The sequence below is a fragment of the Sapajus apella genome, unplaced genomic scaffold (genome assembly GCF_009761245.1).
Source record: "Sapajus apella isolate SASKATOON/1434 unplaced genomic scaffold, GSC_monkey_1.0 scaffold4, whole genome shotgun sequence".
NCBI classification, from domain to species: domain Eukaryota; kingdom Metazoa; phylum Chordata; class Mammalia; order Primates; family Cebidae; genus Sapajus; species Sapajus apella.
In genome coordinates, this window is record NW_022436944.1 from 31,218,275 (window position 1) to 31,243,470 (window position 25,196).

At 41.2% G+C, this 25,196-nt stretch overlaps 1 protein-coding gene across 1 annotated transcript in view; it reads right to left on the bottom strand.

Moving 5' to 3' along the window:
• Positions 1-25,196, bottom strand: part of EPHB1 (EPH receptor B1) — a 436,638-nt gene that overhangs the window by 26,254 nt on the left and 385,188 nt on the right. The window contains exon 12 of the mRNA XM_032265843.1: positions 24,901-25,116. Coding sequence (XP_032121734.1) covers positions 24,901-25,116 — 216 coding nt within the window. The remainder of the gene's footprint in view (positions 1-24,900; positions 25,117-25,196) is intronic.

Here is a 25,196-nt window from a genome sequence, read left to right on the forward strand (position 1 = left end):
ATTCTCATCTTTGTGCCCAGGCGTGCTCAGTGTTTCGCTCCCACTTGGAAGTAAGAACATGTGGTATCTGGTTTTATTTTCCTGTATTAATTCACTTAGGACTATGTCCTCCAGCTCCATCTACGTTGCTGCAAAGGACATGATTTCATTTTTTGTAATGACTGTGTTAAGAAAATAAAGCATTGTTTTTAAAATAAAGCCATAATAACATTTTTAAAAATCGCATTCTAGAGATTTCTTTCTTCAGATAGGCTGCCCTTGCAAGTTGGACCAATAAACTCCCTTCTCCTGTATGTTCTGGGATTAGTCCTCCCCGAGGTGTAGGGGAAGAATGTAGAAGGTTTTGAAGGCCAAAAATCTGGTGAATGGGGCTGGTTATCACAGCCACACAGAGTCACGAGGAAAGGGCTGAGTTCAGGGTTGGAAGAGCAGAAACTGAAAGGTTTCTTCTTCCTACTGTGAAGAACCCAGCTGCCTGGGGGCAGCCATATTGCTCCCTGGGTACCCGGGCTCCTTCTCTGTTCTACACTGACCATTCTCCTACTTGGTATCTCAGATCTCCAGGTGCAAGTCTGTCACTCATTCATTAATTTCTTAATTCATTCCACAAACTGTTACTGAGCAGCACATGAAAGCTCAGTGACACTGTGATAAAAGAGGAAGCCAGACCAGCTGCTGGGACAGAAGAGTGTCACAGTAGAGTAGGGACATGAGGACTGTGGTGAAGGCTTTGAAGAGCTACTGAGCAGGATGTGGGAGGAAACTGCCATGAGACAGAGCACAGGTTGTAAGAGCAGCATGCAAGGTGTAGTGCAGGCTGGACCACGGGCCAAACTGCCCACAGCTGTTCCCCATTCTCATTCTTGAGGCCTCTGATGCTGTCGGCCTGTCTAGGCCTGTGTTATAGAAACCTCACTTTGGGGTATGCTGAAGCTCCCCAGCTAGGATTTAGGGTTTAGCAAATGCTGCTTGCATCTTACCCATTCTTTTCCCACTGACTAATTTCTCTATTGTTTGATCTACTTTGAGATTTACTTTCCATTTTCCCATTCTTTAGAAAACCAGTCTTCAGAGTTGCTCCCACATTCCCAGACCTAACTTTTACCCAACCTGGTGCACCTAGACCCCTGGTCTTTGCCTCCCTGCCTGTCCTGCTTGGGCCCATGGGAGCCCTGGGACAGTTTACCATATGTCTGTCCCAGGGGCTAGGCTCATCAGAGTGGGAGGAAGAGGCACCTGTTTCCCCTTCTCCATCCTGGGACTGTACTCTTTCCTTGTGGTTCTTTGTGGCCACTATCATCATCCTCACTCACCAGAGTTGGGGCCTTCCTAACTTGCCACAGTCTGAAAGCTCTACCGAGAACTGTGGGGCTTCAGTTCCAGAGTTTTATGGAATCTTGGGAGTCATAGCAGTACCTTCAGCTGAAGCCCCAAAACTCCTCTCTTCAGAGGGTACCCAATTTATTTTATATGAGGCTAGTGAACTGCAAGCCCTCCCAAACAATTTCCATTTTCTCTAACACCATGGTCTCCCAAGGTTTACTCATTTTCATGGAATCACAGGGATTCAGATGGCTCAGAAGAAAACCCTTAACCACAAGTCAGGAGAAACCCAGGGAAGGTCCTAAGCTCTGTGGCCTATGTCCATGGCAAGCAAAAGCCTTCCCATTGGGCTTGCTGACCCTGGAGATTGTACATCCTACAGGAATATTTCAGTATCTCCCAAGGTTTACCAGACTTTCATCTTTCTGGGCCCTTCAGGGCTATATTTTGCTGCCTGTCACAAAGGGTGGGTGAAAGAGGACAGGTGGAGGTAGGGGCAGGGCATCTTAGCTCTGGAGCAGAGTAGGCATGAAGGCAGAAACAGAAATTAAACAGCCAGCATATCTGTGGAGCAGGGAGGAGCTTGTCTGCTTTCTCCTTCAACCTGCTCTCCCCTCCCCTCAAGTAAATCCCAGACTGATATAAATAAAAGGTGCAGGCAGAGTAGAGAGTAATGGAATAACCTAGGACTGAAAGGCTTTAGCCTAGAACAGAGAGCAGCAACCTAGAAACACATGAGAATCAAGGTTCTTGGCCAAAGGTCATCCCAAAACTTCTCAGGCAAAAATCAAGAGAATGTAATATTCAAAATGTTACTAGGTCAGGTTTCTAAGCACAACAAAGGAACATTTGATTGGGTTATGGAACTACCACCCAAAATATCTTCTTTCCAATGAAAAGTGCTGACTGGTATATGGTCACTGAAGTTGAAAACCATTATTCTGTCATTGTGATAATAAAGACTGGTTCAGATAAGATTCATCAATGGATGCTGAAAGTGGGGGTCAGTGAGGTGAATTTTTATGAGGAGCAGGATATTTGCATGGCCTAACATTATTTTCCTGTAGATTGCTAATTAGTTACAAGAGAAAAATATGTAATATATACTGTACATAACTATACACTGGAGAAATTAGACAAAACCTTGACTAGGTGATCAAAAGTCATAACACCAATGAGGAACAGATGGACATTAAGTGTTTTAAGATACAATAGCCTAGGAAGGACACAACATCATTTATATAGGATTATAGCCAAGAATGTAGAATCTGAATCTAATTATGAGAAATATCAGAAAATACCCCAAATAAGGAATGTTTTATTAATGAAAAAAGTTGACTTGTATTTTTAAACAAGTCAGTATCATAAAAGACTAAGAAAAACATTGGAAATACATGCATTGCTTAATGATGGAGATACATTCTAAGAAACATGTTCCTAGATGATTTTCTTCTTGTGCAAATATTTTAGAGTGTACATACTCTAACCTAAATGGGAGAGCTCACTACACACCTAGGCTCTTTTGTATAGACTATCAGTCCTAGGCTACAAACCTCTATAGCATGGTACTATATGGAATACGGTTGGCAAATGTAACACAATAAATATTTGTGTATCTGAACGTATCTAAATACAGAAAAGGTATAGTAAAAATAGAGTACTATACTATGGGATCACCGTTGTGTATGTAGTCTGTTGCTGACACATAACTGTATTTTACATTAAAGGAGATTACAGAGACCTGACAACTAAATGTAACACTTGATCCTAGACTGAAGGTTCCAGAGGGCATTCACTTTAGTAGGGATTCGTTTTAACACCATTAAAATTTTGATCCATGGTGTAGACTTATTCATCAAATGATTTTTTGAAATTTTATTCAAATAAAAAGTTTTTAAAAATCCTCTTGTTAATTGATCAGGTATCTAAAAGAGCTATCTGACCAAACAATGACATTTCTTTTTGAAGTTGTTTTTATAGAGAAGCCAATAAGGAGTGAGCCAAGACATCTCTTTCATGTACATAGTAAATAAAATGCAATAGGGACAACCTCCTAGCTTTGGAACATCTAAAATGCAATAAAGTATCTCTGAATCTTCTTTAAAAGCCAGTATTGGACATGGTTTGTAAACTTTCTTCTAAGCTTAGAAAAAGTATACTAGGGATAGAAATGTTGACTGCATTAAACCACCCATTATCATCGATGGCCTATACTTTTCAAATACTGAACTTGTATTGGCAAAACTTGTTTGAAAGGAAACCCTGGCGAAAGCATAATATCTAAAATAGGTAAGAGAGGAGCTGTTGTAGCTGAAGCAAGATGGTGGTCTGCAGCCCTGTGAGGTTTCCCCAATACCCAGCAGTGCCCTGGCCCATTCCTATAAATCTCTAGGATGTCAAGGGAAGAGAACTGGCCACATCTCACATGTGGACAGACCCATATACAATAGGTGAACCGCATTTTTCCTTTCCTTTGATTCAAGTATACGTTCTGATGTAATTGTCTTAATTTTGATATCAAATGGTCTCACATGATTAGGCTTCCTGATGTTTCAACTATTTCTTATGCCTAAATGTAGTACATGATTCCTGAATGTGATTGATTGGACCCTAATTTCCTAATACAGGCATTTCTGCTGTAATTTCATACACATATTTTAGTAAAACCTCATACTCTGCAAAATTGCACAATAAAATAACAGAGCCTATGGGGAGAAAATACATTTGGAGGAGACCATTCAACATCTAACAAAATATATAGCAATCTTAATAAAAATAGCAGCACAGGTAAATTGCAACTTGCATTTGTACCCAGTGTATCGGTTCATTGATCCTTTTCAGGCTTAAACTCTGAATTCTGTGCATCCTCTTAGAGATGTAGGTCTTGGAGGGCATTCACATCTCATGGTTTCATTCAAATTAAAAATCCAATCCAATGTGTAGACTCTCTTGTCATAAAGTTAAAATTAACACAAAGGAAAATGTGTTCAGGTTCCTCATGTGTACTACCTGTTTCATCAGATAACAGAGAGAAAAACACAGTGGCTCTGAAAACCACGAAGCCAGCCACTATTTGCATGAAAGAAAGGCCCTCTGTCAGTGTTCAACTTGTTTCTTAAGGTCTTCTCATTGTGCTAAGGCTTCCTCTTTTATTGGAAGAAAGATTACCCCTATCTGCTGCAAGATATAAATATCCTAGGAAAAGATCATGTGAGAACTGCAGGACTTCCACACTCTTCACTCTCCTATTTACCATTCACATACTGAGTTTGCATTGGAGAAATAGGCATGGAACAGAAGAGGCTGGACCCCCATTCCCATTTTATGATGCATCTCAGAGAAGATGAGAGCAAATGGACATTTTTCAAGCATCCACCAGGCATCAACTGCTCTGCTGGGCACTGTACATATTTATTATGATCCAATTCTCATGCTCTTACTAAAATGTAAGTTCTTATCCCCATTTTACATATTAGAGAACTGACGTTCATGAAGTAAATACCTCACTCAGGTTATTACAATAATATGTTAGGAGCAGAGCCAGGGTTTAAATTTTGGTCTTATGGCCATCCAAGCTTGTAATCTTTGCATCACATTGGTGAAATTTTATATTAGGATCCCACCACTTTCATTATTAGCTGAAAAGAAATAGCTCTGCTCATTACTATTAATAATTGTGTTTAGAATGTCATGTATTCTTGAAATAATTTTCCCCCTAAATCAAGTAAAAGTATTTTACTAAGATTTAGAATCATTTACTAATGATTCTATTTCATCAGCTTTTGTAATATTTTCTATTTTGTTACATTTTTAGGACATTAGGAGTTTACTAAAAGAATTTCAAAACAATATTTCTCCTTTCATCATTACAATATCATGTGATGTAGATGAAGTGTAATACAGTATTCCCCATGGACAGATAATGGAATGAAGCCCCAGACAGGTAAAGTAACTCACTCCAAGTTAGCAATTAGTAGATCCAGGACTAAAATCATGTTTTCTGGATCAAAATTCAGCCTCATCCATATAAGTGCTGAGGGGACCACCATTTGGAATTATCTCCTGTTAAGTCCTGTGCATTAGATTATCTGTCATTAGAGCTATCAGGACTTATTGTGCTAAATGATTGGAAATGTGATAAAAATATTGAAAAATAGAACAAGGAAAGAATGAGTTCACTGTGCTTATCATTGAAGACAATGATTACTAGTAGGGTAATGAATATCAACAGCCACAACAAATAAACAACATCAAAAATGAATAATAAGGTTTAAGTGATGGTGCCTAATTTACTTACTAAAACAATTTTCTAATACAAAGAACTATTACAGAATTATAATGTAAATAATCATTATTTTTGTATAATAGAACCATGCATATGCAACTGGAAGAAAATGAGGAAGAACATGTGCTATCTTAAAGTGATACTAAAGAATTTTCCACCCACTCCTCATCCCCTTCTTGGCCAAACTTTTGCCCTTCTAATTTCTCAGGGTAGAATAGCCAGCTATAAAGCCATTTCATATCATTTTATTGGGGATGTCAATTTAGAAGTACATGAACTTAATTGCTTAGCTCCTTGGTTTTCTGTCTTCTATGATCCCTGGAATGGACCAAATTCATTTCCAAAGGAAAAGTTTTTCAAAATAACAGAGCTAAAGTCAGGGACCCATGACCACAACTAAGTCATGGGCCAGAGAGCCCTGGATTTTGTGCCCAAAACATGCACCTCTAATAGACAGTAAGACAACCTATGAAGACAAGGCAGGTATTCTTGTCCTCTCTGGCGTGGAGTAGCAAGTTGTGAGTACGCTGGGGTCAGCTTCAGGCACAAGTGGGCTGTGACTTCGTGTTTGATAGATAACTCTCAGACAACTAATGAATAGAATGCCAGCCTTGCCCTTGTTACCTGGGTCCTCTCCTCTTTGCCCACTGCTTGGCTGGTTGGCCACAGGGAATAAAGAAATGAAGACTTGACAGGTCACTATGAAAAACAGCCATTGCTGGCCAGGAAAGAAAAATATGCCTCCAACAAAGGAAAGAACTGGCCATGAGGAAAGGCAAGCACCTCGTACTCACAAGCAGAATCCTGACTTTGAGCTTTTCTCTATGCCCTTTTTTCTTTTTCTCAAATGCCCAGATGGCATGTATTCTCTAAGTGAGCAATATTAGAAGAAGTCTACACGGATCTTTTCACTGAGAAGCTTCCTTTCCTGTCTCTTACTCTCTAGCTTTCTCACAGAGAAAGAGCTTACTTGAATGCTTTTGTGGGAGGATTAAAATAAAATCTTCATCTTAGAACTCCTTCCTGCATGTTCCCCCTGCAGCTACAGTGCCTGCGGAGTGAGCATCTGCAGAGCGGCCTTTCATCGGCCATCCTCCTGGCCTTTCCCTTCCTCACTCAGCTGCTCTATTTCCACCTTGCTTTTACTTGGATTTACTCCGTCTTTTCGCTAGACATTGGTAACCTATCCTGGATGAGAGTTTCTTGACTACCTTCAGAATGTTGAATTCAGCTTTCCAATAGGAAGTGTAAAGTATAATGTGATTGGCCTTGATAGTGCTGGTTTTTAGTTACCAGGGTCTTTAGAAAAACAAAAAACAAAAAACCAAACTCTTGACTGTGTGCTCTTGAAGAGCTGAATTAAAGGGCCTAGTTTCTCTTATCTGGATAAACGTTTTACCTTATACAGATCTGCTTGACCCAGAGGCCTTCTTTGTGAGAGAATTTTGCTCTGTGTAGGACCCAAAGGCCAAATCCTACAACATTCTGGAGCCCTGTTAGTCTGGGTGCATGGGACAAGATCCCCACCTTCCTTATTGACTTCTGTCACAATGCACAGGACTCTTACAGAACTGGACAGAGATTTGCAGACTCCGACAGTATCAAGGCTGGTCAGGGCTTTAGAAACCTGAGCACTCCCTGTTATTTAACATCTTGTGGTCACTGCTCTTTGAAGGCAATGCTTCTGCAAAGTTACATTGCCAACTTAGTGAACTCAACAACCAGGAGTTATAAAGGTTTTTTGTTCGTTTGCTTTTTACATTTTTCTAAAATCTCATGCTGCAAGTCTGAAATCAAGGTGTTCACAGGGCCATTCTCTCTCTACAACCTACTGGGGAGAATCTTCAGTTGCTTCTTGTTTCTGGTGTTTACCAGCAAACTTTGGCATGCTTTGGCATCGCCCAGCCTCTGCCTCTGTCATCATATGGCCATCTTCTCCTTGTGTGTCTCTGTCTGAATTTCCTGCTTCTTTAATGACTCCAGTGATTGGATTTAGACTTAATCCTAAAGCAGTATGACCTCATCTTAACTTGATTACATCTGCAAAGACCCAGTTTCCAAATAAGGTCACATTCACAGGAGCCAGAGGTAAGGACTCCAATGTATCCCTTTGGGAAGGATGCAATTCAACTGATCCCAGGGCCCTTCCAGGGCTAACACATCTTTCACACTCTCTTCCCAACACTAGCCAAGCAGGCCTCCTGTTCACTATCCAGTAAGCACATCAAGCACTTTCTAGCCTCCTCTGTTCTGATGAGGCTTATGTCTACCTTTGTTTCTTTCAATATCTCTTGGTTTTTTTTCTATGGGAGAGCAACTCTTCCCCCACCTGTGCTTGAGCTCAGGCTCCTTCAACTCCCTCCTCTGCTCCACACGCTGTCCTTGCTGAGCAATCAGAGTCTATGTCCAGCTCTGGGATCATTCCCATGAGGGAGTCACTGGCCATGCTCTTCCCTAATTAACCCCTTTTCATCCTTGGGCTTCAACACAGGTGTGCCTTCCTCAGGGTCTTTTAATACATGCTTGACATATGCTTCTCCACTATAGCATCGAACAATTGTAATTATATGGTGACTTGCATAATTAGTTGTTTCTTATCTCTTTTTTGCTGGGAAGGAAATGTGAGGAGCTCAGGAACTCTCTGTTTTGTTAACTGCAATGTTATGCACATATTAGCTGATTTTAAAGTATGTATTGGCTAGGAGAACAGCCAGTAGAGGCACTGCATGGGCGTGAGGAGGAGGGCTTTGCATATCACACCCCTGTGGGGCCCAGAATGGAGAGATGTGTTTTCTGAGAAACCTGACCCACTCCTTGTTCCAGTCTCTGGGGTACAGGCTGGCTCAGGCTCTGAAATTCCACACTGATCCCACCCATGCTAATAATACACAGGCCCTACTAAGAATAATTATGCTGAGTCTTTTCAAAAGGGAATTTCAGTCAGGGCCTGCTATCCCTAACTCAGCATCTGGTGACAAAGTGACCCAGGGAGAGGTATCAGAGGAACGAGGAGGCAAATCTGCCTGAAGAAGAATTATTTGAGTGGTGGAGTAAGGGGGAGAGTGGCGTTTGAATTATTCTTCTCTCAGCTTAATTAATGTTAGAGCAGAATTTCCAGGGGACCAGGACTCAGTTTTATCCCAGCTTCAATTAAAGGGTCTCCCTGTCTTTTCTTTGCTTGTCTTTATTCCTCTCCACTTTCCTACCCACCCAAGAGAGAGCCCTGCTACCCAAGCTCAATGATTGAAAGATGAATGAGAAATCATAATTTGAAAACTGCCTCATGAGGCAGGCCATGAATCAGAAAGAGAAGAGAAGTATGATTTAAATGTGAAAACTGCTGGGAATGGTGGAGAGAAGTTAACGCTGGACCTGGAGTCACTGGACAGAAAGCCAGTAAACCCTGCTCATTCTGACAGATGAAGGTCATAGCCTTAGCCAGAACCTACAGGCAGAGGGATTGACCTGACTGAGCCACAACTTCTTACAGTGGTGAAGCAAAGTGCAGACAGAAGGGGCTTTTCCCTGAAAACCTTGCAGAAAGGATTATCTTCAAGATAATTTTCCGCTTTCTTTGCACCTTTTATAATGCATTAAGTACATTATATAAAAATCCGAAACAGATTACTGTTGCAGTCAAACTCACTGCTCAGTGACAGTGAGAGAAAAAAGCCCAGCTATTACCTGGTGCTTACTTGGAATGTTTGTGTCTGTACTTGTATGTTTCTGGACTGTGTATCTCTATGCTTTGTGTATCTATGTACACACATATACTACACACATCTCTCTCTCTGTGTGTATGTGTGTGTGTGTATGTGTGTGTGTGTATGGTACTGACGGAAGTTATTCTTTGCAGGCTTTAGGGAAAGTTCACGAAGTCTTTTTGTCCTCATCACAGACTTCCCCTAACCCTAACCGTTTTTCACCCATGAACACTGTGCATAGTACTGCTGGCCCCTGATGGAGCAGCAATGTCTGGGCAGCTTAGACAGGGTGATGCCTACCCTCAGCACTGACCTCAGTGCCCCTGCTGCTACTAGGGACAGTGGTGGCAGGTCTGCTACTCATCTTGGCTGTGTCAAAGGCAAGATGGTCTTAGGCTGTTTGTAGCCCCCACTTCTCCTGTGCAGGTCAGGTCCAGGGCCTGGCAGGAGGAAGGGAATGACCCCTAAGGCTAAGGTTTTGGCATCCTCTTGACCTTTTCTCTTATGAATCCCCTCTTTGAAGGACACCCTAGCAAGTTCCCTGCAAAGAAAAGAGCTTTTCATTCCAGACACAGGTGATACCCATCAGGCACACCAAACTGCCTTCTTTCGTTAAACACCAATTTACTTAGAAAAGATGGGCCTAAAACAAAGCCATTCGAGAAAGTCCTCTTTGTTGAGATTCACACATTTACTGGGGAGCTGGTTCACTGATAGGTGCATAACAACGGAAATGACTGAGGTGTTGATTTGCATATTTTTGATGCTATGGTGTAGAAGAATCTCAAGACTGAGGGTCATTTTTTTTTTCCCTAAGACAGAGTCTCACTCTGTGGCCCAGGCTGGAGAGTGCAGTGGCACAATCTCGGCTCACTGAAACCTCTGTCTCCTGGGTTCAAGCAATTCTCATGTCAGCCTTCCAAGTAGCTGGGATTATAAGCCAGTGCCAGTACACCTGGCTAATTTTTGTATTTTTAGCAGAGACTGGGTTTCTCCATGTTGGACGGGCTGGTCTCAAACTCCTGACCTCAAGTGATCCGCCCACCTCGGCCTCCCAAAGTGCCGGTATTACAGGCATGAGCCACCACACCCGGCTCAAGACTGAGGGTAATTTTTTATCTGCCTGTCTCCAACTCCTTCATACCAATCCTCAGGATCTCCAGGGCTGATTTGACAGGTTTCTGCTTTTTCTTTTCCCCAAAAGAGTTGATGGATGAAGGAGAGGTTCCGACTCTGGGAAATGGGTTATCACGGGATCAGATGTGGCAGGATCAGAATGAGGGTCCCCGGACCTAGAGGCAGATGCTGGTGTGGAGCTTTGCTGGTGGCACCTACTGTGCCACCTGTGCCCTCACTGCCTCCTTGTCTCAGACAAACGAGATGGCTGGGTGGGCATCTGGGAAGCTGGATTACAGCACAGGTGTTGCCACCCTGTGCAAAGATGCTGGAGCCCAAGTGCGGCCTGGGGCTTTCATGCTTCCCTGGGCTTCAAGAAGAAGTTCTAAGATGACTGAAAATATCTTTCTTTTCCAGCCTGAAGGGATGAGGATCTGGTGTCAGATTTACCTGGATTTTTGAGAAATAAGTAATTGACACTTCTTACAATGCAAGTTTGTGAAATAAAATTTGTGCTCCCTAAGACGGTTTCAATGCAGAGATTTTTCAAGTGTGCTCCAGGACTAGGAGGATCAGCGCCATCTGGGAACTCACGTAACATGCAGATTCCTAGGCCCCACCTCAGATCCATGAATCAGAAACTCTTGGGTGGGACCCAGCAGTTTGTATCTTTACAAGCCCTCCAGGAGACCCTGGTCCCCAGGGAAGCATGAGAATCACAGGTTTCAACAAACACAGTCATGTTAGTTTCTTTCCCCTGCTCTCTCTTGACAGGGCTTCTCAGAATTTTCCCATGGTGATCCTGCCACAAGGTCATCAATTTTCCTTTGTGAATACCAGTTTTTCTGGGTTTCTGGTGGCTCTCTGCCTTATTGTTTTCTATTATAGAGTGACTGGAAATGGGGAAAGTTATAGGACCCTTTCTACTAGTTAGCTTTAAAACGTACATCTGGGCCAGGCGCAGTGGCTCATGCCTGTAATCCCAGCACCTTGGGGGGCCAACGTGGGCAGATAGTCTGAGGTCAGGAGCTCAAGACCAGCCTGACCAACATAGAGAAACTCTGTCTCTACTAAAAATACAAAATTAGCCAGGCATGGTGGTGCATGCCTGTAATCCCAGCTACTTGGGAGACTGAGGCAGGAGAATCGCTTGAATTCGGGAGGTGGAGGTTGTGATGAGCCAAGATTGCGCCACTGCACTCCAGCCTGGGCAACAAGAGTGAAACTCAGTCTCAAAAAAAAAAAAAATGTACATCTGACATCTCTTGCCATGGGGTAGGGATTCTGAGAGATGGGGAAGCACTTATGGTAGCATCCACAATACTCATACAAGTTGTGACCAGGATGGGACTTGTACTAGCATGGTTACCAGTTTACCAGATGGGTTTTTACACATCTAACAAAATCGTACAAATCCCATTTTATGGATGAGGAAACCTAGGCCCAAGTTCATGGAGCATAGTGTGATCCAAACCCTGCATTCCTCCTACCATGCCAAAGAACTATTTCGTCACACCACACTGGGGAAGACAGTTCTAGAAAAGGTCTTTTTGCTCTCTTCTCAGGAGACATTGCTGAACAGAGAGATCAATTGGGCAGTACAATATAATGAATGAAGGCCAAATTTTGTGAAAGGGAAGGCCCTATAGATTTCATCATGGCAGCAATTGTGGCTGAAATGGATGTTCTCTTCCCAGAAGCAGAGAGAGGACGGAGGCTGCAGCTGAGACAATAATTCATGGGAATAATGGATAATGAGTATGTTGTGGTGGGGGTTGGTGAGATGAGGGTGCTGTCTACACCATGTCCTGGGATGACTGAAATTCATCACAGCACAAAGACCTCTTCAGCACACATGAGCAGCAGGCCTGGCTTCCTCCAGCAGATTCAGGATGGGCTATGGAATCAGGTGTTCACAGAGATTACCCATGTAGGAAGGCTGTCCCTTGTCCCATGAGGGGAGGCTGGACCCTTCATGCCTGGTGCCCCAGAGCAGTACAGGAAGTGAGTCTGATGCAGATGGGGCAGATCTAGAGGAAGTGGAACAGCTGAGCTGTCCCCAAGTGGATCTAAGCAGTTAATGTGGGAAAGAGGGGCAGCATGTAAGGAAGAGCTGACAAATGACAACGATCCAGAAAGGACAACGATCCAGGAAGGACAAGAGCACAGCTGGCAAATGGCCTGAGAGTAGGGGGCAGATGGCCAAGGAACAGCTCTGTTTGTGTTTTCCAGAGGGAAACAGCAGCAGGGCAGAGAACATCAGCTGACATGAGAGAAAGTAAGGAGGAGGAGGAGCTGGGGGGCCTGGAAGAAAGTGAATTTCAGAAGTGGCAGAAACACAGAGTGTGGGAGGAACCGGGAGCTTGAGACAAGAGGAAGGAGCTGCGAGAGGAGTCAAAGGGGAAGGGGCTGAGGGAGATCAGAGGCGCCTTGAAGACTTAATGCAATTCATGATAAAACAGGGAGGCCTGCAGAGAGCACGGCTGTGCAGAAGGCTCGAGCAGGGCTGGAAGCTTCTTAGAGAGACAGCCTGGGGGCTCTGAAGGATGGGAAAGTTGACACTACTTTAGCAAAAGGAACTTGGCTGAATACTAAGAAGGGAAATTATGCTCACAAAGGGACTGGATGGTCCTCTTCCTACTGATCGGAAGAGAAAGAAAGTCATGCTGAAATAGAGCTTTTTATTTAACCAACATAAAGCTGCTGTCCAGAGATTTACGGGATCCTGTTGGGGCTCTACTCACCAATGTCAGCTGATAAAAGGTAAAGATCAAGTTTGTGAATGTGTATGTGAGCTCCAAATGCAATAAGTTAATCAAAGATGTGACACCTTTCCTAGCATGTGTGTGCCCTCTATTCTCTTGGTAAAATTAGACAGAACCAGTAATAATGAGAACGTGACCTGTGAGGTCAAACATCAAGAACTGGCATATAACAGAAGCATGGGAATGTTTATTTGAACACACATAACAGCATTCAGAAATATACCTGCCAAAAGGAAAGTTGTGTAAACCATGCAAGTGTTCAGACTCCAGTCCAGCTCATTTATCTGTTTCTCTTAAAGAGCAGGAATATTAGTAGCATTTCAGAACTATTCCCTAGTTTAGTGGGTTTATTCGAATCATAAGAAAGCACAAAGGAGCAAATTCTATCTGTTCATTATTTCAGGAGCTTGTTGGGAAGGAAATACTCCTGGGGTTAGATATAGCAATCTAAAACAGAGCAGGAACACCTGGGGGAAAGTACTGCAAAGAATTAAGTCAGAGCGAGAGATGAAGGTTGAGGATCTTGTAGGAAAAACTGGAAAACTTTAATAGCTATTAATGAGGCCTTCACTTATAAAGTAAAACCAGATGTATTAGAAGATGGTGATGTTAAAAAGATCTTGAAAGAACTGCATAAAATAGGGGAATGAAGATGGAGTAGAGAGGTCTTAAGTACTGTCTTATAGAACTGCCGATTATGGGGATAAGCTGAATGTCCCACTTTTGGTGTTGAGGAGTGTGTTTCTAGAGACTGCTTTAAATGTGTCCCAGAGATTCTGGTATGTTTCTAACAAGTGGACTCTCTGGCAAACAACGAGAGAAGGAAAAAGAAAATAAAGGAAAAACAAACTGAAGTTTCTGGAAACTGAACAGCACAAAGTTTTATCTTCTGCAGCTTTTCACTAAGGGCAGCCATAGTCTGCTCAGTGGCTTAAACCCCAATAGAAAACCCCACCGTCTTTCTGACTGGAGGAAACAAGGGAAGGAGTTCAGCACAATCAAGGCTGTTGAGGGAGAATCCCTAGAAATAAGATAACAAGGGAAAGGTAATATCAAATGCTATGCATAAAGTCTTCCCAATTTTCTAGCTGACCCCTGAAATATGCATGTATGAGACAGATTGAAAACCATAAAAACTGGGGGCTGAGCTATTGCCCACTGCAAACATGACAGTTTTCCCATTGAGTCTAGCCAAGTTAATTTCCTGCTAACCCAAAAATACCAACACTCTGGATCAGTGCAACAAAATCCAATTACCACATCATAACATTCATGTTTATAATCCCAAACTTCTAGATGTATACAGAGCCAGGGAAATGTTTCCCATTTTCATGGGAAAAAAACAAACAAGATGCCAATCCCAGGACCACCCAGATGTCAAAATTATTAAAGATTTTAAAGTTGCTATTGCAGCTATGCTTAATGAGGTAAAGAAAAATATGCTTATGAATGATTAAAAGATAAAAATCTCAGCTGAGATTTTGAAACTATAAAAAGGGATTAATTAGAAACTATAGCTGTAAAAAATACAATCATTAGAAAAAAGTCACTGGAAGGGCTCAAAAACAAAACAAAGATGGCAAATAATAAAATCAATGAGTTGGAAGATAGAGCTGAAGAAAAGAAAGAAAAAATTAGGGAAAATAATGATCAGAGCCTCAGGAACCTTAAAACATTTCCAAAAGTTCTCCCTCTAGGTAACTGCAGCCCTAGAAAAAGAGAGTAAATAACAAAAAAATAATATTTGAAGATTATGGCTGAAAACTTTGCAAATATACTGAAAGACATAGTTTTACAGATCTTATAAAGTGTAGAGAACCTCAAACAGGATAAATTTGGGGGAAAATGCTCAGGCACATCATAGCCAAGCTAAAAACCAAAGATAATGAGAAAATATTGAAAGCAGACAAATATGATACAGTATATATATAAATATACATGTATGCATATATACATATATATGCAAGAGAACAGTGATTCAAGTAACTGCGGGATTTCTCATCAGAAGCCATGGCAACGCAAGACAATGAAATAACAATGTTAAAGTGATGAAAGAAAAACCAAACTGTAAACCCAGAATTGTATATCCAGCAAAAATATATTTCAGTAATAAATACAAAATACAGAAATTTCTCTGATAAAGAAAAACTAAGAGAATGCATTGCCAGAGACCTGTACTACAAGCAATATTAAAGGTAGTTCCTCAGACTGAGGGAACGATACCAGAGGGAAACTTGGATCTTTAGGAATAAAGGAAGAACAAAAGAAATGGTAACTATTTTGAATTAATATAAAACATTTTCCTCTTGATTTCTTTAGTATACACATGACTGTTTAAAGCAAAAATTGTAACATTGTCTTTGAGACTATAAATGTATACAGACGGAACATATATAACAATTATAACATAAAGGGCAGTGGAAGTGGATGGTTAAATGGATCTATATGATATGATTATATGCTCTCTACATTTTATGTAAAGTGGTACAATATAAACCCCAAGTGGACTAGGAACAATTAAGAAGTATATATTATATATGCACATATTATATATTCTTAATTCTGGACTATGAAAAAAGTTAATGCAAAGAAGTAGAGCTGAAAATCAAGAATAAGTAAAAGTTAAGTGCCTGCCCACCTCCACCTGTACATGGGGTGGGGAAGGATGCAATATCACCTCGTCTTTGTGCATCACCCAAGGGCCAGTAGAGCCAGTGGCAAAGATGATGGGTGACTTGGACTCTACAGAGAATCCTTTGCCGGGTTTTTGGGAGGTACGTGCATGCACCTCTTGAAGAGGTCTCAAGCAAAACCTCCTGAAAGGTTTCCCATTGCTCTAAGGCTGCAACTCCTTTCACAAGGGTTTGGGAGAGCCTGCATGATAGACTGCTACAGGCCTTCTTGAATACCTCCTCCCTAATTCTCCAAATACCCTAAACAGGGGTCTCTTCTCAGTTATATTCCATCTTCCCACTTGCCATGGGGCCTTTGTATATGGTGCCTCTCTGCCTCTGTAGTCCAACCTGCCACATTTATATGGGGCAGAATGCTATAGAGGAAAAGAGGGAAAGGTAAAGCCAGAGACATAGGCTTTCTAGAACATCACAAATGACCAAAGTTGAGCAGGGAATCTGGCACAATGTGGGTCCATAGAGGGAATCAAAGTGTCATGAGCATTGGACTCAGAGTCTGGAAAACAAGAATACAGGGCCAAAGCTACCACTGCAATAGCACACTTTGTGGGCTTCAGTAACTCATTTGACCACTCGGGGCCATGGATTCCTCATCCAAAAGTGAGGAGGTTGGATTTACGGCAAATTCTTATTTCTTAATTGCCTGTCAGGAGGAAAAGGACAATTGGACAGCTACTGTTCCTACCTTATGTACATCTGTATTGGCTAACTGGGCTCTTTCATGTTCAGAACGAGGCTTTGAAATAGCCATTCTATCCTTTCCCAAATGAAGTACATTTGCACCCACTGTTTTGTTTTGTTTCTGTTTGTATGCCAACGATGACTCCTAAATGTGCATCTTCCTTTGGACTACTCTTATATGCACTAAACCCATATATTCGGCTGCCTATTCAGTAGCTCTACTGAGATATCCTATAGACACACGAAAGTCAAAATGGTTTAAACAAATGTCTCCCAGAATTTTGTAAGTATCAAAATCATATGGTAAATTTTAGTAACAATTAAAAGGTCCAGACTCTATTCTACTTCAAAGAGTCTGTGCCTCTGTGCACTGTATAAACTCTCCAGGTAAATCTGATACTCAACAATATTTGAGAATTTGAAAATTGAGAATTTGAGAATGACTATTCTGAACCAAACCCACGATCTACTACCAACTCTTCCACTCCTTCGGTCAATTTCTTTCCAGCATCCTCACTCTCAGAGAATGGAGCCATCACCCATCCAGAGGCACAGGCTGGATACTTGGAACCATCCTCCACCATCTGTCACTCTCACCTTTAAGTGCCATCCATTATGTACTCCTTGCTACATAGATGTTACAGCATCACCCCACTGGACCTTGGGCTTCATTCACTGCATCCCAGCCCCAATGCCCTGTAGCCTCCTGATGCATCTTCCTGTCTCCGCTAGTGCCTCTCCTACCCATCCTCCATGCTGCAGCCAAGGTGAATTAAAAAAAGAAAAATTTTATTTTGGGACAACTTCAAATAGCTATAAAAGTTGCAAAAATACTACCATGAATGCCTGTACATTCTTCACTTGGACACCCTATTCCAGCCAACAATTGTCCCAGAGATGTCCTGTTAAAGATCATATGGCATACCTCACAATCTGGAGCAGTTTCTCAGTCCCCTTGACTTTCATGACCTTAACATTTTTTTAAGAGCATAGGCCATAAATTTAATAGAATGTAACTCAATTTTAGGTAGCCTGATGTTTTCTTATGAAAACATCAAGTTACAAATTTTGAACAGAATATTCCAAGTTTTATGTTCTTTTCATTGCATCCTCTAAGTTGCGCACAATATTTACTTGTCTTGTTATTGCTGGTGTTAACTTTAACCACTTGATTCAGATTGCTTTGCCAAATTTCTCTGTAAAGTTACTTTCTCCCTCTTTGTAATAAACAAACATTTTGGAGGGAAATACTTTGAAGATATGTAAAATCCCATTTCTCTCCTGATGTTCACCTCAAGTTTTAGCATCCACTGCTGTTTCTTATTTGAATTAGCTATTAATCTGATGGTTGCCAAATAGTGAGTTTCTAATATCATCAGTCTTTTTTTTTTTTTTTACAGGAAAGAGTTTTCTCTTGCCTCTATTTATTTGTCCATTTATATGCATATTGGTGTGGACTCAATAGTCTCCAGCTAATTCAATAGATTATAACTTGTTACTATTATGATATATTGTGAGGCTCAAATTATCCAGACTTGGACATTTGGAGGACCTTCAAGCTGGATGTTATTGCCCCTTTTTTTTTTTTTTTTTTGGGGAAATTTTTCATTTTTTTTTGAGTACTTTCTCATTTTCTGGCACAATAAAAAAAAAGTGTTGGTATCATCTCATTTTTCCTGTCCAGGCCTTGGAAGGGGCCATGTCTCTAATGAGTCCTGGTTGCTTTTAGGGGAGTATATGGAATCCAATAGCTGAGTGCCAGCTGTACTCCTTGCTATGTAGATGTTACTGCTCAAAGGGACTCTCAGTCTATGTTTATTTCTCCATTTCTATATATTTAAAACAACGACTTCACACTAATGCCTCCAATTTTGATTCCATAGCATACAATTCATTCTAGCTTTTATGCTTTCCATATTTATATCTCTGTTCCCACAGTTCCCATTATCTCCAATTTATTTTTAAATCTCCTGGTATATAGCTTATCTCTCAATCTTGCTGAGGCAGCAGCCCATTCACACATGGGTCCTGATCTTTGCTAGGGCTTGCCTTCCTTGTTTAGGATATCTTATCTGGTTCAGTCTGCCTAATGGCTCTTTGGTGAAAGAAAAAAGGAAGAAATCCAAGAAAGTTATTTCTAAAGACGGCAGGGAAAGAGATTGGAAGGAAAAGGCAAAAGACAAGCCAGGTTATTTTTCTAAAATTCAAATCCATCACTTTCGGGCCATACGTGTGTGTGTGTGTGTGTGTGTGTGTGTGTGCACCTCTTGAAGAGGTCTCAAACAAAACCTCCTGAAAGGTTTTCCATTGCTCTAAGGCTGCAACTCCTTTCACAAGGGTTTGGGAGAGCCTGCACGATGGACTGCCACAGGCCTCCTTGAATACCTCCTCCCTAATTCTCCAAATATCCTAAACAGGGGTCCCTTCTCAGTTCTATTCCGTCTTCCCTCTTGCCACGGGGCCTTTGTATATGCTGCCTCTCTGCCTCTGTAGTCCAACCTGCCACAATTATGTGGGGCAGAATGCTATAGACTGAATGTTTTGGTCCCCAAAATTTGTATGTTTAAGTCCTAATCCCCAATTGGGTGATATTTGAAGGTGGAGCCTCTGGGAGGTGACTGCAGTTAATATGTGTCATGAGGGTGGAGCCCCAAGAGGGGATTGATGTCCTTATAAAAGAGGAAGAGACGAGATCTCTCTCTCTCTTTGCACAAGCCAATGAAAGGCCATCTGAGGACATAACCAGGAAGAGGGCCCTCAATAAGGACCTGACCATGCTAGTTAGCACCTTGATCTTGGACTTCCAAGCCTACAGATGACAGGAAGTAAATTATTGCTATTTAAGCCATCCAGTATGTGACAGTTTGCTATGGGAGCCCAGGCTGACTAAAACAGTGACTATTCTTTAAGTCTCTGCTGTAGCGCCATCTCCTCCTCTGGAAGCTCTCCTAGACAGGCCATTTTGTTATTTGTTGTTTCATTCATGCGCTCACAAAACGTAACGGCCCTTATTTCCGCTGGTAATTATGCACTCATTTGGGTATGTGTTTGATTAATGTCCCCAGTCCTCACTTAACTGAGAGCAGTAATATTGTCACCTTTTGATTATGATTATGTCCCCACAGCTTGTGGCCTAATGTTGACACACAGTAGATACTCAATAAATATTTGTCATGTGAATAAGTTGTATTTTTAGAAACAATATTTGCTTAAGAATCAAACATAATTTTTTCTATTTTAAACAAAAGGCAAAGTATAGAGAAATGATATGAAAATATAGTGAGATAGGTGGCCATATGACAGTGTAGAATCCTGAAAACTCTTAGGCCTAGAAGCATATAAGCTCTATCATCTAGAAAGACACAAAATCACAGCAAGTGCTCTAAATAATGTGTACAGAAAAATAATGTTGGAAATCTTTTACCAAAGAAACATTTAATGTAGTATATCTGTAAACTGTGTATTTCACTCACATGGTTATTTAGGTGATTCAGGATCATTGAAATGTTAATCTTCCCAAAGTTAAAGTAGAATTTCAGTCAAAATTCATATGTGAGTGTACATGTATGTGTGCATGTTTTCAAACTGGACAAGAAGACTTTGAATTGCACTCGAATGAAAAGATATTTGAGAACAGGCAAGGAAGATTTCTTGCTTAAAAGAAGGATAATGAAGGATAACTTGCTTTACCCTACAGTAAGACTTTTTTTTGAGATGGAGTTTTCCTCTTTTTACCCAGTTTGGAGTGCAATGGCACAATCTCAGCTCACTGCAACCTCTGCCTCCCAGGTTCAAGCAATTCTCCTGCCTCAGACTCCAAAGTAGCTGGAATATGTGCCACCATGCCTGCCTAATTTTTTTGTATTTTTAGTAGTGACGGAGTTTCACCATGTTGGTCAGGCTGGTCTTGAACTCCTGACCTCAGTTGATCTACCCGCCTCTGCCTCCCAAAGTGCTGCGATTACAAGCGTAAGCCACCATGCCAGGCCTACTTTTAATAAAATTACCATACGCAGAATACAGACAGTAAAACTTTTGCTAACATTATTATAATCAGAACAACATGGTTGAGCACAAGAATAAACAGATTAAAAGAGCAGAACTGAGAATCAAAACATAGCTCATATAATGAACTTAATATGTCAAAGATGACATGTGATTCAATAAAAATGAATAATATAATTAATAAGTAGTGCTGGCATAATTTTTCACCTGAACAAAACAGTGTGAAAATATACTTCCGGATACATAGTCAAAAATGAATTACAGAATATTCCTGGTGTTTATCAACAAGAGAATGGACCAAAAAACCATGGAATATTACTAGCAATAAAAGGAACAAACTCCTGCTTCCCACACAACATGAACGGTTCTCTTAAACATAATGCTAAGTGAAAGCAACCAGATGCAATAAAGCATACACTGTATGATTCCACTTATATGAAGTTATTTAGAAAATTGATGGTCAAAAAAGGTTGAATAGTGATTGTCTCTAGATATGGATGTGGGTGAGGATGCAATGGGGAGAGACAACATTGGTGGCCTTCCTGGTTTGATGGTCATGTTCTGTGTCTTGATGAAAGTTTGGGTTACGCAGTTGTATGCATTTTTAAAAACTCTATAAATGTACACTTGAGACTTGTGAGTTTCACACTACACACATCTTATCTTAAAAAAGAAACATAAACAAATACATGTTAGAGACATGTATGCTAAAGTGGCTAGGGGTGATATGTAATAATGTCTGCAAGTCACTTGAAAATTCATCAAAACAATAGATGGTGTGATGGATGGGCAGATGGATGAATAGATGGATAGTTACATGATAAAGTTAATGTACCAAGATATTAATTCTAGGATCTAGGTGTAGGCATATGACTGTTCTCTGCCAAATTCTGTCAAGTTCTCTGTGTGCTCGAAACTTTTCAAAATAAGATGGTGGGAAATATAAATACATTTCACAGGTACTAAATATCCAAATGTAAAACAAACCCCCTTCCCAATAAAATAGCCCAGGAAACTTTAAGAAATATTGCATAGTCTTGAAGTGAACATAGCTTTTAAAATAAACCAGGTAACCCAAGAAGACTTAGCTATTACATGAATGTTATCCACTTTATAAGCCAGAGGATAGCGTAAACAATATAAAGGAATAAGAGATGGGGGAAAAGATGAATTGTATTTGGCAGGCAAAGGAGTAACGTCTCTAATATAAAGAGGCTTTTTATAAGTTTCTAAGAAATCAACAAATGACCGAATAGAAAAATAGATAAGGACATGTACAAACAATCAATAGAAAAGAAATCCCTGTACTATTTGAAAAGATGTTAATATCACTAGCACTCAATTGAAAATGTAAATTAAAACAAAATGATGGTACTTATACACATCGGAGTACTATTCAGCCATAAAAAAGTATAAGATCCTGTCATTTGCAACAACACAGATTCAACTGAAGGTCATTATGCTAAGTGAAATAAGCTAGGCACAGAAAGATAAACACCATATGCTCTCACTTATTTGGGATCTAAGAATTAAAACAATTGAACTCATGGAGATAGAGAGTGAAAGGGTGGTTACCAGAGGTTGGGAAGGGTCGTGGTGGGAGGTGGGAGTTGGGGATGGTTAAGTACCAAAAAAACAGAAAGAATGAATAAAACCTAGTATTTGATAGCACAGCAGGGTAACTATAGTCAATAATAATTCAACTGTACATTTTAAAATAACTGAAAGAGGCTGGGCATGGTGGCTCGTGCCTGTAATCCCAGCACATTGGGAGGCTGAGGTGGGCAAGTCACTTGAGGTCAGAAGTTCAAGGCTAGCCTGGTCAACATGGCAAAACCTCTTGTCTACTAAAAATGCAAAAAAAAAAAAATTGCCAGGCGTGGTGGCATGCACCTGTAGTACCAGCTACTTGGGAGGCTGAGGCAGAAGAGTCACTTGAACCTGGAAGGCAGAGGCTGCAGCAAGCCAAGATCACACCACTGCATTCCAGCCTGTGTGACAGAGTGAGACTCTGTCTCATAAAATGAATAAATAGGCTAGGTGGGGTGGCTCACATCTGTAATCCCAGCACTTTGGGAGGCCAAGGTGGGCAGATCACCTGAGGTCAGGAGCTTGAGACCAATCTGGCCTGGTGCATGTAATTCATCTCAGCCAGGTATTTCATGCCAGGTACAACATTCCTGGTGGAGTGTGAATGTTTGTAAACTTTCAGAAAAGTCATCTTGGCAGCAAGGATGCCCAAAAGACACCTCAGATCACAGAGGAATAGACACAGTATGATCCCAATGTTATAGAATAAAATTTTCAAATTTTTGAACAAAAAGAAAAATGTCAAAGAAGGCATATCTAACTGTTGAAAATGATGCTTCAGGGCAGGTGTAGGTAAACTATGGTCTGAAAGCTAAACTCCGCCCGTCATTTTTTTTTAATAGTCCATGAGCTAAGAATGATGTTAATAACTTTTTAAGGGGTTAGTCACCTTCTAAATAATCATGTAATTATCTACATATCATCCTTTGTTTTTCCTCGTAGCCAGCAAAGCCTGAAATATTTACTAGATAGCTCTTTGAGAAAAAGTTTACCAACCTCTGCCTCAGGGGAATTTTAGTTTGTTATATTTTTTAAATTTAATTTAAGTTCTGGGATACATGTGCAGAATGTGCCATTTGTTACATAGGTATACGTGCACCATGGTGATTGGCTGCACCCATCAACCTGTCATCTAGGTTTTAAGACGTGCATATATTAGGTATTGGTCCTAATGCTCTCCCTCCCCTTACCCCCCATCCCTGAATAAGCCCCAATGTGTGATGTTCCCTTCCCTGTGTCCATGTGTTCTCATTGTTAAACTCTCGCTTATTGAGAACATGCAGTGTTTGGTTTTCTGCTCTTGTGCTGAGAATGATGGTTTCCAGCTTTATCCATGTCCCTGCAAAGGGCATGAACTCATCCTTTTTTAAGGCTGTATAGTCTTCCATTTTCTATATGTGCCACATTTTCTTTATCCAGTGTATCACTGATGGGCATTTGGGTTGGTTCCAAGTCTTTGCTATTGTAAATAGAGCTGCAATAAACCTATGTGTAAATGTGTCTTTATGGTACAATGATTTATAATCCTTTGGGTATATGCCCAATAAAGGGATTGCTGGGTCAAATGGTATTTCTAATTCTAGATCTTTGAAGAATCACCACACTGTCTTCCACAATGATTGAACTAATTTACACTCCCAGAAACAGTGTAAAAGTGTTACAATTTCTTCACAGCCTCACCAGCATCTGTTGTTTCCTGACTTTTTAATGACTGCCATTCTAACTGGCGTTTCCTTTTATTTCTCTGTATTGTTTTGATTTTTTTAATAATCATGTATTACTTTTGCAGGTTTAAAGAGGATAGATAGGTAGACAGGTAAGTAGGTAGATAAGTCACTTTGGGTGCTGTTGAAAATGGATGTAAGGAGAAAAAAGGAAACCAGGGACTGCAGTTAGGAAGCCACTGTAACAATCCTGGTGAAAGGGAATGGTGCTTTGGAATAGGGTGGGGGCAGTAGAGGTGGAGAGAGAGGGATAGATGTTTCGGTACCCTATGGGGGTTGCTGAGGGATTGTATATAGATGGACACAGAAAGAAATCAAAGATCATTCCTAGGTTTCATTCTTTAGTTAAGTGGTGCCAACTACTGAGATGGAAGGACCAGGGAGAAGTTATTGGGGAGTAAATCCAGAGCTCTATTTTGGGCTTGTTAAAGCTCTAAATGAAATTGTGTGAACTAGGCAGTTGGATACAGATGATTAGAGCTGCTTAGGATGTAGAGGGGGAGGCTGAGCAGGAAATATAAGTTTAAGAGTACTCACTGTGTAGATGGTACTTGGAGCTATTTGGAAGCAACAGACAGGGAAGAGATAAGCGGATCAAGAGTCTACCTGGTGACACAGTGCCCAACCCAACTGCAGACCCAAGTCTTCGTACATGCCTGGGTCTGCTCTCTTCTGACAGGTGCCTCTGGTGCCACTGTGTACCTGCTTGGATTCCCTCAAATCATCTGTTCCAAAATTTCCTCTTCCCAAGGAACTAGTCAAGGAACACTATAGCTTCATAATAGATACTGACCCTTCCTCATAGTCCAAGCCCAAATGCTTGCTTTCTTGCTTGAACAACCAACTACTGTGGCTTCTCCTGGATGGATGGTCCTTCTGGCATCTTGGTCTCTCAGTGGAGAGCTCAGTTCAGGTCCCCTTCCCTCCCAGTGTGCCCTGCCACAGTTCCCAGCCACATACAGCCCCCTTTCACTCATGCCATGCTTCTACCTGAGAATGCCAAGAAGGACTTACCAAGGAGCTGGTGTAGGTGGGATCTGAGGTGTCATCCTGGAGGTAGCGGGAGAGGCCAAAGTCAGACACCTTGCACACCAGGTTACTGTTGACCAGAATGTTCCTAGCAGCCAGGTCCCGGTGCACGTAATTCATCTCAGCCAGGTACTTCATGCCAGCAGCGATGCCCCTGAGCATACCCACAAGCTGGATCACGGTGAACTGTCCGTCATTTTGCTGTAATAAGATATAGAGGGCATTGGGATCAAGATGGGCTTCAGTGGTTAAGCAGAGGTAGAGAGGCTGTGGCCCTGTTG